This window comes from Gouania willdenowi, chromosome 22, assembly GCF_900634775.1.
Source record: "Gouania willdenowi chromosome 22, fGouWil2.1, whole genome shotgun sequence".
NCBI lineage: Eukaryota > Metazoa > Chordata > Actinopteri > Blenniiformes > Gobiesocidae > Gouania > Gouania willdenowi.
The window spans coordinates 23,026,503-23,047,233 of record NC_041065.1 but is presented as its reverse complement, the minus strand read 5'-3'; the positions used below and the strand labels follow the sequence as shown (position 1 = coordinate 23,047,233).

General features: G+C 39.1%; 1 protein-coding gene across 1 annotated transcript; it reads right to left on the bottom strand.

Annotated features, from left to right (window-relative positions):
• Window positions 1-925: 925 nt before the first annotated feature.
• LOC114456454 (sodium-dependent lysophosphatidylcholine symporter 1-B-like) lies at window positions 926-20,336 on the bottom strand. Its single transcript, XM_028438224.1, has 14 exons — window positions 20,095-20,336; window positions 15,467-15,592; window positions 14,293-14,417; window positions 9,849-9,972; window positions 9,584-9,662; window positions 9,353-9,504; window positions 9,170-9,260; window positions 8,513-8,631; window positions 8,190-8,273; window positions 6,166-6,249; window positions 5,942-6,054; window positions 4,187-4,330; window positions 3,895-4,071; window positions 926-2,314 (listed from the first exon to the last, which is right to left on the bottom strand). Exons 1-14 carry the CDS (start codon window positions 20,176-20,178, stop codon window positions 2,260-2,262), a joined length of 1,557 nt encoding a protein of 518 aa, XP_028294025.1. The 5' UTR covers window positions 20,179-20,336; the 3' UTR covers window positions 926-2,259.
• Between the last annotated feature and the right edge of the window lie 395 nt (window positions 20,337-20,731).

The following is a 20,731-nucleotide window of genomic DNA, read 5'->3' as shown; positions in this document are numbered from 1 at the left end:
TTGCAATGTCAAAGGGTAGCTTAAATAAGCAAAATGTGACAATAGTTAAAAAAAAAAAAAGGGGCAAAATGTAGGAAAAAAGGAGACAAGTGGTATTTATTGGGCAAAAGTTATTATAGCTTAGATAAGTGGGAGTGGTGGCCTAGTGGTTAAGGACGCTGGGCTTGTAATCGGAGGGTTGCCGGTTCAAGCCTCACCGGGGCCGTCACTGTGGGATGCTGAGCAAGTCCCTTAACCCCGAACTGCTCCCCAGGCGCCGCAAAATGGCTGCCGACCCATCCTCAGGGATGGGTTAAGTGCAGAAGACAAATTCCAATAATGTACTAACATTACATGGCCAATTAAAGGCGGAAGCCCGATTTAATCTTAATCTTAATCTTAAAAAAAAACAAAATTAACGAAAGGACAAAAATTGAATAAGTGTCAAAAATAATTTGCAAAAATGGACAAAATACTGGGGGGAAAAACGGGATATTTATTGGCAAAAGGCAGCGAAAATCTGAAAAAAGTGTCAGAACTTTGTGAAAAGTGACTAAATGGGCCAAAGGACGTTGCATAAACGTGGCGAGAAATGAGTGAAAAGTGACTGAAATGGGCTCAAAGTAGTCGAGAGTGACAAAAAAGACGAAACAGGTTGCAATGGCAAAAAAAAGTGGGAAAGGGGTTTAAATATTTGCTTAAAAGTAGGAGCAATTAGTTTAAACTGGCAAATAATGGCCATGACAAATGGTGAATGTGATTAAATTGGCAAAGGCCGTTTTACCACATGAGAAAAAGAACCATTTCAGTTTTATGTATTCTATACAAGGTTGGTAAAGAAATGCAAACAAATGCTTTACTGCGTTCACCAACTTTATTCACAAACCAAAAATGACAAATTTACAGCACATTTTTTTTCCTTCAGTGTTTTTTATCTGTTGCTCAGACATATAAACATATATTCACTTTGTACACACAGCAGCATAAAGAGCCCAGAGAGAACTGGGAGGGATGTAATGTGCTGCGTAACTCATTCAGTGCAATTTCAAGGCAATCAAGAATAACAAAAAAACAAATCTGACCATTAAAAGAATGTCAAAAGCCTCTTTAGCTACTCAGAAAGCATAAATGCAAAGGCATCACATATTGTAGACTTCACAGGGACTTGTACAGTTTCTAAAGATGGATATGTACTGCTTTATTGTTCTCAGAAGTTCACTGGACTTAAAAAAAAAACCCCCATATGTTCACAAAATAAATCAATGGTAATAAATAATGACACATTGTGCATTCACAGGAACTGACGATCCCTTCGGCAGACTTAAATAAATAGGTAAATAAAGTATCTTCTTCTATTAGGAATTGAGGATCTATGTGGGAATTTGGCTGAAGACATGTTAGCAAAGCAAATGATAGCAGCGCTGAAAAACAAGCATTTAGTTTGAGTTTACAATATCTTTGCAGCCCTTACTCATGTATCACGTCCCACCACAAGATGCCTTCAGGAAACTCAGGTACATACAAGTTTTTTTTTTTTTTGTTTTGCTTTCATGAAATGATCAATAAAAACCCAACAATGTACAAAATGTAGCAAAGATCCATGCAACTCCAGCCAGTGGAGTTGTGCTGGTGTGTCCTTCATCAAGCCTCAAAACTTCCATCAGAGTGTCTCTGAATGGAAAAACGTAAACATCACAAAGTAGCATCTCACTCCAGGCCACACCGGAGGCAGTCGATCAATGAAATACTTTACCAATGACACACGCTCTCAAGAAGGTGGGGTGAGCCAACGATTACAATGGTCCCGAAATGCTGTGCGTTGTTAAAAACAAAGAGGAAACGCTTCACAATTGTGTCAGTGAACCGTAAATCTTTGGGAAAAACTAAACCCATCAGATTTTTTTTCATTGACAAACAGAAAGGACACAATGGTTCGTTCTCATTGATCATTTGGAAAAGATGGAACTAAGAAAAACAGTACGCAGGTGTTATTTCAAGTGACATTTTTGATACGTTTGTAACATTTCATTGGATAATTGACATAGAGGAACAGAAAGCCACCCCATGACTTTGGTTAACATTGAGAAAAACAAACTTCTTAAGACCTGACGTGATGCTGGTCTGCCACTAGAGGGTGATCAAATGGAGGAAACCTAAACCCTGATGATCTTTAGGCTGCTGTGGTGGTCAGTAGAGTGTTGATGACTCAGCAGCCTGTGCAAACATGGGTAGCAGCTACGTTAGCAGCGGGAGTGGCAATGGTGAGCTCATCCTGCACTGCTACACCTGACTCCCAAACTCAGAGGACTCCGAATCAGAATCAGTCTCAGACTCTCTGTTTAAAGGGAACACAGTCACACACAAAGAAAGTCAGGTGAATAACCTGTTTCTGTACAAAACTCATGGAAAAATGCAACAGAAAATACTTGCACAAAAGAGAAACATGTTGAGCGTGTTATGGTCATTTTTATATTCATCATCATATCCTCAAATGTATGTTCATGTGTACAATTTGTCATGTTTTAATACATGACGACTCCATTACTCTTTACACTTTTGAACAGCTGAATCATGATTAAACAGTACAGATCGTATTATTCTCAGTGCAGCACAGTCTCTGCCAAGCCAGAATCTCTGCTCACATGCAGACATACACTGACGCACACACTTATCAAGACAGATAAAGACTGGAGCAGAACCTTCTCATAACATCTTCATCATCCTCCAACAATTCCACTATGGGCATCTGACTCCCTCCCTTTTGTCTCTCACTGTTGGGACCTTTTCTTATCTGTATAACAAGCTTAAGCTGAAACTGTTAGAGGGCGCGGCACTTCCTTCGGACGTCCGCCTGGACGGACGCTAATTTTGTTCCATCTTGTACCTTTTTTCTTAGTTTAGAATAAACTATTTTTTATATAAAATCATCAATGCTTCTCCTGGACTCCATCATTCAACCAGAGCAATGAATCATGTCTTCAAATGAGGTCAACCGTAAATTCAGCCGTAACAAGCGCATTACGGTAACACTTAACTTGAAGTTTTATACATAAAGGCTGACATTATGCTGTCATTATTATGACATGACACCAGTCATTAGCATGAGTAGGGTGTCACGAAGGCTGTCATTCATTACCCTAACCTACCTAAACCCACTAGATCCCTCAACCCAAAAAATGCCAACATAGCTCCAACGGTGTCCTAATTTAGCAAATGACACTTAATGACTGCTTCATAACTGAGCCTTTAATAAATAAGCCCATAAAACCGTAACCTTCCTCTTGTGTTAGCTTTCTGTTAGCATCTCTTATGATAACGGGTTATTTTGTCTTAAATCAGCTGTAAAATACACTAAAAAATATTATCTATCATCTAATTTGTTTTTCATGTCTTGGTTACCCTGTTAGGCTTCCTCGTCAATGAAAATATGAATATTAATATTGCTGGTGCGGGCGTCTGAGCCTTTTTTCTGTCACTATATGACTAGATTTTAATGAATACAAATGGTAAAATAATCCTCAAGAGAACTTATAGGTAAAGTTGATATGAAACATATTTGAATAATTAACTACATATGTGGAAGCCATGGAACTATAACGTGAATCCCCAGGTTTGCATTTTATTCAATTATAATTGACAGTTTTTATAGAATTTCTATGCTAATTTCAATTACAAAGTCAATTAGCTGAACTCAATTTCAATTCAATTACGGTACAGCAGCAAAAAAAAATGAAATTACAATTAGAATTGTGTCATAATTGTAATCAATTATCAATTACGAATATAATTGACCCCAACCCTGAATTAAACCTGATTCACTACTAGCTTGAATAATTAACGATGTAGGCTGAGGCTCAAATCACAAATTCTTTATCCGTCTTACGTCACGTGGATGCATTTTACCGCCATACTTACTGTATTTTCAGCAGCTGTTCTCGGTTGACCTTCCTCCGCTCCATGTCGATGGGGTACGTCCTCAGTATCAACAGCCCCACAGCAATAAGAACTACAGGAATAGGAGATACCAGAACCTTCAGGGTTAAACTGACAGCCTCGGGTTGGGAGCACTCCCCGGTCTTGTAGCCGGCAAATCTGCAGATTTAAAAAGAAAGTGAATGAAGTTGGTTTAGTACAGGTCATTCGATGGTTAGCTGAAGGACAATGAGACAGAGGAGATGTCAGAGCCAAATACATTTACACAACTTACTTCAAACTGAGAGTCGAGACACCCAGAGACAATCCAGAGGCAAACTTGAGGAAAAAGACATAGAAGGAATAGAAGAGCGCTTCATAGCCGTGGACGTTTGGATTTTTGACTTTGAAGTCGTCCACCACGTCGGGGAGCATTGACCTGCAAGCAAAATGTTTGACAAGGAGGCTCAAGGACTTGTGCAAATAGACAGCAGCATGTTACCTTTTACCATTAAAGGGGCGGTATTATAAAAAAAAACACTTTATAATGGTTTTGCTACAGTGATATACATCCCTTTAGCCTCATTCAGAGGGTCAAACTTGAAAAAGTTATGTTTCCTCCCTCCCTTGTTATTCCACATTATGTAAAAGTCAGCTCCAAAAGGCCGAGTTGGATTTTCCTCGCTATTTAACGTCACCGAGCAGAAACTCCTCCTCCTGACAATCGTGGCTCTTCCTAACCTATATAAGAATGTGAGCACCTCCCTCTCAAACTATCTCACAGCTAAAACAAACACTTGGGTTTAATATAGAATATACATTATACTTTATTGTCATATATGTAAAGCTACATACACAAAATGTGTTCCGTTTAACCCCTCCCTGAGGAGCAGTGGGCAGCAACGTTGTAGCGCCCAGGGAGCAGTTACAATCAGTTCCATTTTTAGTACCCGTTAACCGCCTCGTTTTGCCTTTCAGATGATCCGACGTGTTTGTGACCCAATGCAACGCAGCGGTTGGACAAAACAGTGGACTACCACCTTGAGTGGACTATTCCTGTAATAAGTAGTGGTGAGGATGACAGGAAAGCGACGTAGCAGCTCCGGTAAGTGTCTGAAGCAGCTGACTCAGCTGATTGACTATGCTGCTGCTGCCACACATCCTGAAACAGTGTTTGTCTGACTCACAACCACAATAGCCACTTAAATAGCCATGTGTTTTTCTGTAATGTGCAGTTTTTTGGCTGAAAACAATAACCCGAGGTTTCCACTGGATACGTCTCCGCTGCGCCACGGCACCGATCCGGTTTTTCACCGCTCTCTGGTAATCCACACCGGTTGCGTTTTGAGTGCGCCGCGGTGCACTCCGGTTGAACGACTGTGACGTCACGAGACAGAGTAGTCCTCACGATATTTATATAATCGCGCGAGAACGCAGTTCAATGTATGTGTTATAAACGCAACAATAAACAGATAAGCAGGTCAGTGTTCCTAACGAAGAAGTACAAGAAGGTTGGACTCTCTGGATTTGTCATAGCCACATTTTTTAGCAACAGCCAACAGAGAAGAGATAAAACTGCACCAGTAAAAACATGAACTAAATCAAAGTTGCTGCAGTTTACAGTGCAGTTACAGTATGAGAGGAAACAATATAGTATCTGGCGGTGGACACCGGACTACCGCATCTGGGAGGGAGCAGACACGCACCACAGTGGACGCGGTGGAAATTAACACATTGACTACAGTGGAAACCTATTAGCTAGGGTAACAAGTGTGTGTGGATAGCAAAAGAAAATCGCTTGTGATCAGCTGTTGTATGGAGTCAGCGTCTACAGACCTGCCTACTCATGAATATGCACAAGTAAGCCCCAAAACAGCCTGTTTTTAGAACTGCTCAAAAAGTGACTTTTCACTTTTGGAAAACAGGCGAGTTTGGGAAAATAAACCTGAAATACCATGTTGTTGGGTTTCTTAGAACAAGTGAAGATGGGTGAAAATTAGCATAATACTGGACCTTAAAAGAAAGTGTCAACCCTGTAACAGACACTTACCAGGGCAGGAGGAACGCTGCAGCCACGCTCACACCGGCTGCTACTGAGACCACGTAGGAAATGATCAGGTTGCTTTTGACAGAGATGATCAGGATCATAAAAGGTACAGCCCACTGTGAAGGAGAAAATATTATCAATCAAACCCTCTGATGTAAACATAGTTTTTTTTAATGATGGAAAGCATAAAATAAATATTTGTAAATAAAGTGACAAAGATTACTGACCGAGATGCCGTAGTAAACAGCCTTCTTCTTTCCAAATCGGACCAAAAACATTTGCCAGCATGGGATAGTTACAGTCCCAGATATCTGAAACATGACAAAGATACATCAGTATTTTAATTCTTTAATCACCTAACCAGTGCCACAGCAATGCTTTTAGTTGTGTGGCTGCTCTGCACAATATGTTTAGGTCTATCTGTGCTTAATGTAGATATTTTAGCCCAGAAAGGGAACCTGATATGTCTTTTTTATTAAAAGAACTATTTTCATAAGCAATAATATTGTCTTAATACATTTACTTCAATATTTGTTTAACCTAAGCAATGAAGTCACTTTAAAACCTTTAAATAAATGCAACAAATGTACATATTTCTGTACAATTTTTATATACCTATATTTCTACATGAAGAAAATTCAGCATTTCATATCACACAGGTGTAAAATTTTTTAATTATGCCATCAAATTCCAATCCAAGTGAAAGTTTTTTTATTTTACCTCTGCTGTTAGTGGCTGCCAGGTACATTTAGCTTGAATTTAACTAGACACAGACATGCAACCACCCACACTCACTTTCACTCCTACGAGCAACTTCTAGTTATACAAAAGTTTAAGTAATTCATATTAAAAGTCTTATTTATATAATAGTTTGGTTTTAAGAGTTTTCCCAAAGATGAACATACAGAACATTGTTTTATTATTTTACGTTGTGTCTCATGACCGCTGACCTCTTGTTTAACCAATGTTTAATAACTTCATAAGAATAATTGTCAAATAGGAACACTGAAACTCTATGAAGCGTGATACAATGTGGCCTGAGCTGATTCCCTACAGGGAAAGCAAAGGAACGGAGAGCCACAGACGATGCTAGCAGGTCTCAGAGTGGCAGCAAACAGTTGCCCCAGTAACAAAAATACCACTGTGCCTCTTTTCTCCCATGATGCCCCTTTGCAGGGCGACCATGTTAGAGATGAGCTCCCAGGAGCACAAACAACTCCTGCTCTCCTCCTGAAGATTAAAAAAAATGCAGCAAAAGTTGCAGCATTTTGAGGCTGTATTTTTTTTCTATAACTTTGCCTAAACTGGTCAATTTGGCAAAAAAAACTGATTTACTTTGAATTATTTCACAACAATACATAAAAGAGCTCAGATTCACAATAATTTAACAAGATATGGATTATTTCCATCACATTTTAAAGGTTTCCAGTGCAAAAAATATTACAGAGAATCAGTTTGTTTAAGTTTTTGAAAGAAAAACAAAAAATCCTAAAATAAATTGTTCTTTTCCTGTGAGAATCGAATCAATGAACTCATGACTTTTGCTACAAACACCTTTGCTGCAGAAGAGTCTCATGTGTTCAGCAATTTGTAAATTTGTGCGTGGAGATACCACCAGGGGGCGCAAGCGCCATTGATATTGGCCACTGCAGAGAGTACCTGTAATGAAGCTCTATCAAAGATCTTATATAATAGGTTTAATCAGGTAATTTAAAAAAAAAAAGTCCTAGAGCAGCAGGAGATCATTAAACAGTTGCGTATGTGAGACACGTTTGACGCTATTTTGCTTGAAAGAGTCAGTTTGGCTGTTGCGACACAGTCTGTAACCAGACTAAACGGTGATTCCGCTCGCACCGGGTGACTCCCGGCAGCTGATGGTGGCTGCCGGCTTTGGATGTTGATGTGGATAACACAGGGCGGACAGACTTCAGCCACGTTGTGCCACCGAATCGACTGGAATCTTTAGTAAGATTGGGTAAAATTGCGGAAATGTTGCAGTCCCTTGGACAGAATTGCAGGGCCACGCAGTATTCGTGGGGATTGGCTGAATTAGCATTAATAGTTGCGATTTCGACATCGGTCTGATATGTGTGGAATGGATCTAACCTCCAGCGTGCAAGTAGCGAGAAACAGCCTATGAAGACGACTCAAAACGGTGAATTTTTCAGAAAAGCGACTGATGTGCATGTACAGTATGTTGATGGGAGGTGGGAGTTTTACAAAGAGACAAAAAGAAGAAAAAAAAACTCACCATGATGACCAGAAGTATATTCTGGTAGTCCTTCCTGTGGCCAAGAGCGTAAGTGATGAAAAGAGCAAAATTTCCCTCCAGTAACTGCAGAAGCAAAACAAGAAATTTCGAACCAGCACTTTTATTATTTTAAAGGTCACTATAGAAAGACTTACGATACTAAACAATTTAAAGCAACTTCATCCATCCACCATCCAAACATTTCGGTTTAGGTGTTTTTCAGTTGTCCTCCAAAGAAAAGTGTATTTACACACCCCCGCCAAAAAAAAAGGTGCATAAATACACATACACACACACCACAACATATTTTCAGATTATATTACCATGAAAGCCAGAGAGGTGAAGAGGAAGCCAAGGACCAGCCTCACATACGGTCCATGACTCATGACTGCACGAAGGCCCTGCGTGAAGGTGAGCAGTTCAGTCTTTTTTCGACCACTTTCTAAAATAAAGAGGAAAAAGACCAAGAGAAATGTAACATTTATATCACACCAATTTTCCTTTTTCACAATTATTATTCCATAGTTGTAAGTATAAATATTTCCCAAGGGCAACTCAGTCATGAAATAAACTTTAATAACTGCATATTTGAAGCGCTAACTTTGAGACCTGAACCTGAAATTGTTATATTTTAGTTTGTTATATTACATGAAGTCTTTGTTACTTTAGCAAGAACTCTGAATGGTTTAGAGACAATACCATTCTAAGTGCACTAGTTCCTATTTTCATGGGAGGGTTTCTCAAATCCATTTGATCACATTAATAAAGACATATAGGAATACATGTAAGCTGTAGAAGTGGATTGTTTTGGGTTTTTTTTACAGATTTTCCAGGTTAATTATTCTGTTTCTTTTCATTAATGACTTTCAGTCCTTGGGTATTGTTCAGCATATCAACATTCTATGCTGGAGGGCCCATGTGGTATAACCTAATTGTGCCATAAAAGGGCAAATTAAATATTGTTATTCATGAATTGGTACCTTTTTGTTCTTTCACTCCAAAAAACAGGATTGCAGCACACAGAACATAGATGAAGGAGATCACTCCTGATGCAATGAGGTATGCTCGTTTCTAAAGAATGACAATAATGCATATGCTTCAATTCAATTAAAAGCCGCATTAAGTGGTTAGTATTAAATGTCATTAATTTGTCATCATCTTACCGTGTCCTCCAGGGAGGCTTTAGTCACGCTGGTTTTCAGTAGGGTTGTGTTGTTCAGAACATCTGGCTCCATGATACAGGAGGAGGTACCGCCTACTATCTGTCCCTGAATGGCCGTGCCTAACACTGTGCCCAACACTTCAATCATCATTCCTACGAGACACACAGGATGTTCAGCCAATATAGCACAACACACATGTAGAATCACATCTCGACGAGAGGTCTCACGTACGGTAGGCTGTAGCAGAGTCTCGCTCTTTCTGGTCGCTGCTTATAAACATGGTGAGGGCTGAATACGGCACGTGGAAACACTGCAAATGTATACAAACACAAGGAGAAGTTAGCACAGGAGCTTGTTCAGAGGTATTTGAACTTAGTTTGTTGAGCATTTGAGGCCAAATTGACTTCCCAATGCAACCCCTTTAGCCCGATATAACACAAACTGGTTACAATCTGGCTATTCTTAAGAAGAAACACCTGAATATTGGAATACTAACCGTCTGCATTGACTGGAAGAGGCAGTAGAAGATCAGATACCAGATAACCTTCCCTTTCTCGAATGGAGGATCATACCAGATGAGGATATATGTCAATACTGCAAATGGAGTGGATATCAGGATCCTGGGATGAGGAGAAGGAAAAAAAATTATCTGTAAATCTGTTCGGAAATTCCTTTCCTGATTAGTAAAATAAACCTACACGCTCCTTGACATTGTACTCCAACAGTCTGTATAATGTGACGAAGCAATAAAACAATGAACATGTATGTGAACTGTCAAATGCTTGGCCACTGCATCAGCTGTCAGCTCTAGATCCTCATCTCCACATAGCGTTTACCTAAATATAAACAAGGAGAATCACTCTCATTCTCATTGTTCATATATGACTCCCACAACCTTTTTCTAACAATCTGTGGAGGCAAATTTCAGCATCGTGCCTTTACAGTGAAGAAAAATGACTTTGTTTCGGTCATATCACCGGCTGCTGCGCTAAAAAGACACAGCCCGTTGTCTCTAAATCCTCGGTTCTGATTGGTCAATCCCACACATGGGGGAGCAGGGAGGGGAGGGGCCATTTCTACGAGCATGAATCAGTTTTGCTACAGACGTCTCGCAAAATGTGTTGCAAAACTCAAGCAGCGCAGAGTCACACGAGAAAGGCAGTTTGTGCATCTGTAGCGGTAGATTGGAGGAGTTGTAACCGGAGAGTTGTGGTTGTAAACAATCATATACGCAAGTAATTAAAAAACGTGAATAAATGTTGGATTACAAGTTTGCAACTGTAACTTTGTGTAAATATCAGTCTATACATTTTTTTCCATCATTTGTGACATTAAATTTATTTCATGTGTGGATTTTTTATACACAAGCTCAAATCACATTCTACAAGCTCACATTTTGCAACATATCTACCTTCATAGAGCTTTATAAAATTGTATTACCTGTGAATATATGGAATTTTGGTGTTGTTTGCCATATTTGCATTAAAAAGGCACCTTGTGATGAAATATTAATTTGAAAATAAAAAAATAAATATCAAGGGAAAATTGACTCACTCCAACACATCTGTAACCCTGAAACACAATATATTATTACTGTAAATATGTCTGCTATTCAAAACTGTATATTACAATGGTACAGAACCATGGTAAGTAAGTTCTGTTCATTGTAACTGTGGAATTCAAGTTTCTTTCAATATATTCTCCCTCACACTAACTTCCATTCAACCCTCTCTCTGCATGCTGCTGTGTTTATAATCCTCCTAATCCCGCTTTATTAGAGCTCATGGAAGGAAAAAGCGGACGAGAGCGGGCTGGTCCAATGGCTCCCTCCCTCCAGCCCACCTCATCGTCACCCCATTCCGTCTCACCAAAAGGCTTTACTTACTGTACAACTTTAACTGGTAGTCATATCCAAGGTAGATAAAAACTTCTGTGAGCAGTGGTGCACCAACACAATTAAAAAAGTTTAAAATTTGCACTTGAGATCACAGATGCTTGGTTGCAGTCCAGCAGATTTTCACAAACTGCCTCTTTATTACAAATAGGCAAAATGACAATAAAAAGGAAACAGGTGGTGTGTAATGGCAAAAGGTAGCTTAAATGAGCAAAACATGGCGAACAATAGTGAAAAAGGTCAAAAATGTGGAACAAAATGTAGGGAAAAAAGGAAACAAGTGTTATTTATTCGGCAAAAGGCTGCTTATTTGGATGAAAAGTGGCAAAAAATGGTTAAAATAATTTGGATAAAAGTGCAAAAACTGACAAAAAATGAGGAAGAGATATATTTATTGGCAAAAGGAAGCTAAAATCAAAAAAATGGGAAGAAGGAAGTTGCAAAAGGTAAAAAGGGGTTAAACAGTTTTGCCTTTTAAGGTTTTCTAGCAGAATAATAATTAAAATTAAGAGAAAGAGCCACATATTAAGTATCACTGACTGGGAGTCGACGGTTGCCCTACCCTTAAAACACTCTCACTTTTAAAATTGCTGCTTTGCCCCTGATTACAAGGTTGTCAATTTGATAGCATGAAGCAAACTGAGTTCAGAGTGCACATAAACTAAGGACGTTCTGCATGTGGCAAAACTCCCACATTTAAATATCCATGTTTAGTCACATGGTGTCACGTTCAGATGTTTCCTCTTCTGACAGAGATAGAGAACATAAAGGCTCTTGTGCGCATTCCTCTTACGATGTGTTGTTGATTTTAACAATGACCTCCATTTTATCCAACCAAGGCTGCATTTTGACCCAAAGTAACTTCTCTGTTTTCAACACACAGCTCAAGAAATCAAATACACAAAAGAGGGACACACACACTATTGGTTTAAACTGATGGTGTGTTGTGGGTTGGACCAATGGTAGCAGCCGGCAGCACATTCCCCTCCTCCACCATCAACCTACTACGGTACAAGGAAGGAGCTTCAACACACGTTGGAGATATCTCTGTCATATCATGTGAGAAAACCAGCCTGTGAAAATGATGACTCAAATATGCCGGCATGGGGTAAATATTTAGTTACAGCTCTGAGGAAAGTGTATCACACGGCCTCCGGTGATAAGTTCACAGTGAGATATTCTTGTTACACTGTTAAAACTGCTGCAGAATGAACACAATGTCAAGGACGTCTATTTTTTACAGACGGACTTTCTTCCTGAGCCCTGTTGTCTAGCCCACATGACCTTTGTAGTTTAAAATCTCCCTGTGAAGGCTTGGATTTGAACCATCTCCACATTTTTGTTACTTTGTTCTTAATTGAAAAAGCCAGTCTCCTTGTTTCATCAGCATGGTTGCTGTGTATGAGACGCACAACTTTGACTTACTGGCAAACACATGTAGTGATAAAAAAAGCCTGGGAAAATTTGCTCCTCGGGTTACGGTGATAACTTGGTGTGGCTTACTCATAGCCTTTCTCCACTGGGTTTGTCTTTATTCTCCTGAGGGGTTTTCCATAAAGCGGGTTATGTTCAAACTCTGAGTATGTTCGGGCTCAAATGAGGGAAACTCTGAGTATCCCATTCCTAAACGTGAGGTATGTTCTTCTCTGAGTATGCTACCATGGCAACATTGTCCGTGAACTAAACCTGGTCGCTGGCAGGTTTTATCAAAGAAACCCTGGGTTTCTACCTGGCTCCGCCCACCTGAACATTGTTTCTGAACACTTTAATGAACCTTAACACTTTTCTCTGAAACACATTAGTAACATCACACACCACAGACGTTTTGTGCAAACTGTAGTTTTCTTTATAACATTGTGGATACAGATCATTTAGTGAAAGTCACTGAGAGGTTGATCGGCATTAAAACATCTACTGACGTCTGTAGTAAAGTTCACTGAATACAAACCTGTGGATGATATAAAGGAGGAGATGATAATTTAAATGAATCCACTTTTAAGGCTCAATTGTTGTTTTATATTGTTATACAGTTAAATTTGTAAATCACGCAACTTTGAAGCTATCATGGCGCAGTGAATTGTGACGCTGCGCTTTGGAGCGATGGGTCGCGGGTTCGCGTCCCGCTTATGACATTTTTTAGGACATTGAGATGACTCTGGCGACAATATTACATTAAAAATCAAAATAATTGATTCGATATCAAGCGGCAGTCACTGTCTTTATATCCAGTGTAACCAGTTTATCGATAGACTCAGAGTTTGTTAACCCTCCTTTATGGAATACCCCTCTGTTGTCTCACCCAATTCAAAACTAGGACCTAAAGGCTACTGCAATGTGTACGCGTAAAGGCTCAAACATATTGTGCACACCGCCCTGTAGTAGTTTTCATTAAAATCCTACATTTCCCACTAGCGCTGTCCCAATCTGATATTGATATAGGTCCGATATCAGCCAGAAAATGAATATCGGACTGCATCTAAAATCACTGATATAAGCTCTCCGATAAAATTTTCCGCTTCAGATGATTGTGGTTCACACGTCAACAAAGTAACCTATTGTTGCTGACTATTGTTCTCTGTTTGAGTAACATCACTTGATCAAGCCTTTTCTAACATTCCAAACTACACAATAAGTAATAAAAGTATGTATGATTTGTGCTTATATCATGTTGAATCAATATCGGTATCAACCGATACACAAGGCTGTAATATCGGTATCATATCGGAAGTGAAACAGACATCCCTATTTCCCACAATCCTTAGCACTTCTCTTTGGCTGCGACTGTTTTTTGAATCTAAATGAAATAATGCATTTACTTCAGTGTAACTTGAGGTAAACAGTTTTGATTCAAACCTGATACACATTATTTCCTTCTGACACCCTTACAGCCTGATTACATACTTCCATTTTTGGCACTTTAACTTTGTTATTGTTAGTCAAATCACATGGGCAGGTGTTTTTCTTTTCTCTTCTTTTTTTTACCGGCATGTTTGATGCATTTTCTACAAATAATCGTTATCTTTTGTTTTGTGAGAGAGACACTTACCAGGGCATCATGCGCCCGATTTTGGTCCATCGACTCCGGCTCACCAGGAAACCCACCGTTGGGTCTGTAATAGCATCCCAGACTCGACCCAAAAACAGGATGATGGAGGCATAGGTGGGATCAAGCTAGAGAGAAAATAAAAAGTTAGACTCAAGCAGAAGGGAGCTGGAAATACCTCCCAGGGTTCTCGCAAGTGCTGTTGAGCGTAGGAGCCCCTGACGTTGTAATTTTGCTCCCCTATGGAGCGATGGCGCCCCCTACATTCACTTTTCAGCAACGTTGGGGAGATTTTCCGTTGTTTTCTGTTGTAATAATTATTGTATACTTGGACACAAAAGGGACTTCCAGATGTGTAATCCTCCGCGTGTGTGTGTGTGTGTGTGTGTGTGTGTGCGCGCACGTGTTCTCTGCACGTGTGTATATGTGTGTTTGTTCAAATATTACTGCAGGTCCCACATAATACCTCATTTGAATTTGAAAAGCACGTCTTGGAATCAGTCTTTTGAATAAATAGTCTCTACAGTGTGTGAGTATTTATTAGTGTTTATTAGAGGACCTATATATATATATATATATATATACCAAGGATGAGTAACTCTCTTACTACATTCATCATCAAATAACTTTTAGCTTTTAAGTAAGGCTTACTTTAGCTTTACTTCACTAAATGTAGCCCTCAGAGAGTAAAAAAATTACAAATATTACGCACCAGTTGTGCTCGCTCACGCGCCACATGATTCCCCTATGCTGTAAAAAATTCCTGGCGAGAATCCTGCCTCCACACGTGAATCTACTGCACTATGACTCAAACAAGCTCTGGTAAGGAAATATCACTTACTACTATTTTAATGATCTCAACCCTTGAGCGAGCCTTGATTAGACTCCCAACTGTGCTCAGAGGAAAACTCTAATTTTCTAATTAAGCAACAAAGCAAAGCAGTCAGAGCCGGAGTTAATGCGCTTGACCGACTGCTGAGGGACAGGGACTGTTAACTGGTATGAGGTTTAGAAAAGGGAACATAAACTTTGACTGTGAAGCTAATCTGTAGAAGTTTCTCTTGGGGAAAATGCCAATGTGATTACAGACTAACTTAAGTGGCCTTCACCGTTAACATTTGTGTTTATTATTATTACTACTTTTTCAGATTCATCTTGCTTAACAGAGCCAAATCACCTGAGCAACATCGAGCAGGTAGATCTGTAGGAAGAAGCCCAGAGCAGTGCCCGTGATCTGGTATGGAGCTCCTCCGAAGGCGTAGCACAGTTTGCTGCACAGAGACAGATGATTTTGCTTTTTTTGCTGCATGAGATGATAAGAAAAAACAAAGAGAAAGGCATGGTTTTATTATTTTTGCATGAAATCTAAGTGTGAACATTTAAGGCAGGCATACACTGTGCGAATTTTGGCCCAATTTGAGCTAATTTTCGACTCGGACGACTATTTTGTGGGATCGTGCGAGTCTCTGCTACATCGTGTGTCGTGCATCGTGTAGTATACGTGGGGTCACGAGAAGCGATAACACCTCACGACCAGCTCCCGATCAGCAATCGTAGGGTCGTAAGGATTTCAAAAATGTTTGAAATCCAGTCGGTCCTCATAAGGGTATCGCACAGTTAAAGCAGTGCCACGGACCGGCTTACCGTAAACACTCACACTGCGCATGCGTGAACACCGTAGGACCGCTGTAAAATTGACGGACTGTACTGCCCATGTCTGTCCAGCCAGCTCCTGGTCCATCACATCGCCGTCTTTTCTTTTTTGCTGAGATTTGCTAGTGTCTCTCCACTTCCGTGTTTTTCTTCTTCGTCTGTTGTAATGGCGACGCTTCTGTGTTCTTCTTCTTCTTATTTGTACGTTGCGTTTGCGGAAACAAGACCCCGACGTGTCGTGTATGAACGTACAGTGTGAGCAGTCAGATCGTGTCAGAGTGTCGGTCCGTACAGTGAGAACATGCATCGTGAGCTGGACCTGAGTGCAACGATTGAAAAAAATCGTACATTGTATCCCAGCCTTTAAGCGTTTCTTTCCAACTGCTTTTAATAATATTTTCTACCTATCTTACTCTCCAACCTTTTTGAGAGACACATGCGTGGTTGCCCCTTTCTAGAAAGTGGTGTACAATCAGAGGTTACTTCAGTTCACATGAGCTCCGACCTACATCACCACACTGGCAGCTGAACAGCCATTGGCTGAGGCAATGGGATGTTGGAGGTAGTAGAGTGTGATACAGTGTGCTGACTATTGGTCAGTGAAGCTTTATGAAGTGCAGCCAATCACCTGTTAGGGTCTGATGATGTCAGCCAGGGAGTGATTGTGCAGCTTAATTCAGGGATGAGCAATATTATCTCCAGTTGAATCCCACACAGAGTTAAACTAGAGTAGTAATCATGTGGAACTAAAAATACAACTAGAGCCTAAATAAAGTCAGGCAACCTGAGAGCAGCCTTAAGTGACATTAAAAAGCCTCTCAACAGGAACCCTCAATGTTTCACCAATACCTACATGTTATTAACCATGACATTTTAAGGCACTGAGCCAGTCTAGTGTTCTAGTGAAGAATGCAAAGAAAGTCACTTCCTGAACGGTTTGCCAGTTCATTAACAAGGTCAACACAGACAGACAGCTGATCACAGGGTTGCCAAGAGATTTGGACATTAAATTTGGGCTCACTTTTTTAGCCATGTTGTAAGTGAAAAGTAGAATAAATTGACAACATACATTGTCAATGTGCATTATGAAAGAAAGTTCATTTAATCCAGCTCATGAAACCTGGACAAGAACTCAAATGGAAGAAAATCAAGAAAGAATAAAAACAAAAAGTTAGCACCATTAAAAGTATTTCACGGAATGTTCCATGGAAATAAAGCACCTATAATGCTACTTCACAAAAAAAAAAAAAATGTGACTTTTAAGAGCTCTGAAATCACTCAGAATTCCTGGGATTGGTAAATGCACATTAGTGAAATATCCTGTGAAGTGGAAACAGCAGTCACTCAATGGTAGACCACATTAAAAAAGAAAGAAAAAAGGAGGTTTGGCAGATTCTGAGGAACACAGTGTACACAGTTACAATTACATACGACCTTCATTCAAACTGACCCAACAGGGTTCAGATAGCTTTTCAGAATTGGTTTCTGTGGCTAAACAGCTGCACATTCACGCTTTACGTCAAAAGAAAAAAATGCTAAGCAGCAGATGCATTAAATCCTGCTGATCTTTGCAGTGGTAATGTGCGCTTTGGAAAGCTTAACTGTTAAATAAAAGTGTTTAAATAAATATAACTCAGAATGCTTCAGTTCAAAATATATTTTTGATCAATTTCATGCCCCCCTAATTGTGGAGGATGCTTTTGCACAAAGTCATAAAGACTTTAGAGGAAGAACTATCAAAACCCTCTGAGTTAAATTAGAGCAGTGTTTTTCAACCTTGGGGTCGGGAGCTGGCACAGCGTGTAGGGATGTAACGATTAATCGTAAGGCAGTTAAAAATCGATTCATAGGTATCACGGTTGATATCGATTTTCTGACAATTTAATCGCAGTACTTTTTTTATCTATCTATCCGGAAGTGTTGGCGGCGGGCGGAGTCTGCTAATACTTTCTTTCTGGCTGCCTTCTACTCTTAAATATGTTAATAAATGATTCATTACCCCTTTAGCACCGAAAGAATATCTGTAATATTACTTGAATATCTGCAAAAGTCACGTTTTTCTATTCGCTCTGTATGCTAGCATAGCTTCTCTTCTTCACTGCTAGAATATCTGCAAGCCAACCGACCACTGTGTTACCAGCGCCCTCTGCTGGTCCAAACAAATATGACGTAAATCAGTGCAATGACGTTTTTTTTTTTTTAAAGTCCAATTGTTAAGGCACAAAATACATTTTCAGTTGCACTTTTAAAAGAAAAACTATTATGCAGTTTTGCATTGTTTATTATAGAACCAAAATTTAAATTAATAGGCTTCATTTTCATTTGTATAATTCCTTTATTTATTTAATTCAAGATTTATTTTTAGTTAAATTGCATTGTTTTGAATAGTTTATCAAGGAATTCTTTTGACAATGAAAAATAAAAGGAAAATAATACAGTATTTTCTAATTTTTTCCCAAAAATTTGTCTACAGTCCCATTTTGTAAATGAAAAAATCGTGAGAGAATCGTATCGTGAACCCAGTATCGTGAATCGAATCGTATCGGGAGTTGAGTGAATCGTTACATCCCTAACAGCGTGTCTCTAATCATAGCCATTCTGTATTTAGTAGGGATGTAACGATTAATCGTAAGGCAGTTAAAAATTGATTCATAGGTACCATGGTTCACATCGATGCTCTAAAAATTGAATTGCAGTACTTTTTTAAACAGCAGAGGGCGCTATATATATATCTCTTTCTCATCCAAAAGTGTAGGGGGTGGGTGGAATCTGCTACTACTTTGTTTCTGGCCGCCTTCTACTGTTAAACATGTTCATAAATGATTCCTTACCCCTTTAGCACCGAAAGAATATCTGTAATATTACGTGAATATCTGTAAAAGTCACATTTTTTCTATTAGCTCTGTCTGTTAGCGCATAGCATTTCTTCTTCACTGCAATAATATCTGCATGCCAACCGACCACTGAGTTACCAGCGCCCTCTGCTGGCCAAACAAATATCTGACGTAAATACGGTGCAGACTGGTTTTTTTTTTTAAAGTCCAATTGTTAAGGCACAAAATGCATTTTCAGTTGCACCTGTAAAAAAAAAAGGAACTATTATGCAGTTTTGCTATAGAACGAGAATTTAAATTCATAGGCTTCTTCTTCATTTGTATTATTCCTTTATTTATTTCATTCAAGATTTATTTTTAGTTAAATTGCATTGTTTTGAATAGTTTATCAAGGGATTTATTTGACAATTAAATATAAAAGGAAAATAGTACAGTATTTTCTTTTTTTTCCCCCAAAAAAAATAAAGGAATATTTTTCAGTCATAATTTGTCTACAGTCCCATTTTGTAAACTAAATCGTCAGAAAATCGTATCGTGAACCCAGTATTGTGAATCGAATCGTATTGGGAGTTGAGTGAATCGTTACATCCCTAGTATTTAGTCAATGACAGAAGGATTTCACTGCATGTTATTTCAATAAATGGGCTTCACCGCACAAGGTTTGCATGAATATCATGATGGAAATAAATATAGATGAATAGATTTAGAGTAATTTTTCAAGATTTGAAGCAGTAATGACTAGACGGTCGCACCACATGATACTTTGACACAAAAACAGAATATATTACAGAAGTTTTTAGTAAGTAACAATAAAAAAAAATCAAAGTGAGTGCTACATATTTGGTATCTTTTTATGCAAGTAGAGTAGACGCCATCAAAGTTTATGTTCATATATAAAGACAGGGACTGTGTGGAATATTTAAAGTTGAAAGACAGACATTAAAGTATTACATTCTTTCCAATTTATCCAAGGTGAGTGAAAGGCTTTCTGCCCTTCCTTAATGATGATCACACACTTCCATTGGTCCACTAGAGTGAATGGAAGCTCCATGTCACGTTTAAGCTGCACACCTGTCAGCATTAAGGTGCTGTCATTGTAAAAATAAAATAAAAAAATAAATCCCTTCTAAACCAAATAAATGGCACAATTTTTTAAGTCTGCCTCAAACTGCTGGTTGAGTGTCACAGCACAGTAATTTAAATAAATACATTTAAAAAAATCCACACATTTTAAAGGCACGTTTTACGCTCAAAAAGCCTGGAAAGAATCAGGAAGAATGTAAAAATACATAAGCAGCACGAGTCAGCTTTCACTTACCTTCACAGTCTTAATCTCTTTATTCAAAGGTTTGACCGTCAGTAAACTCGCTCCGCACTGTTCAGCACCTTCACCTCGAGCCATTGTGATCCCCAAACAAACGCCAATCTATCAATAATATTAATTATTAATCTATTTTTTTTTTGTAAATCTGTGTTATTTTTGTTTTTTAAAAAAGACAAAAATCCTCGGTGCAACGTGGTGGACCGCTGCACGCGCTTCTGACCACTCGTGCAGCTCTATCCATCTCCTACTACACGCCGCCTACGTCACTCGTGTGTGACGTCGGCATCGCCTGTTCAACGGAAGAGGATACTTCACGAACCGTGAGAAATCGGAGTTTCCTTCTCTACGACGTATTGTACGAGCTTTGGATAAACTATTCATTTAAATATCGCCTAAAAATCAATCCAAGGGCTCATGAATAATTGTGGGTAATATTACAATGAAAGAGATTCTAGCCAACAGTAAAACATAATTACTGGATTTTTATTTATAGTCCTCAAACGCACCATCATCAGCCAGAACATAGCGGTAAAGGCTATATGTGTAGGAGGAGCTATAGTTTCAGTGTCATAATGAGAAAATCTTTATGAGTCACACATTCGGGAAGTGTGTGTTTTAATACAGCAAAAAA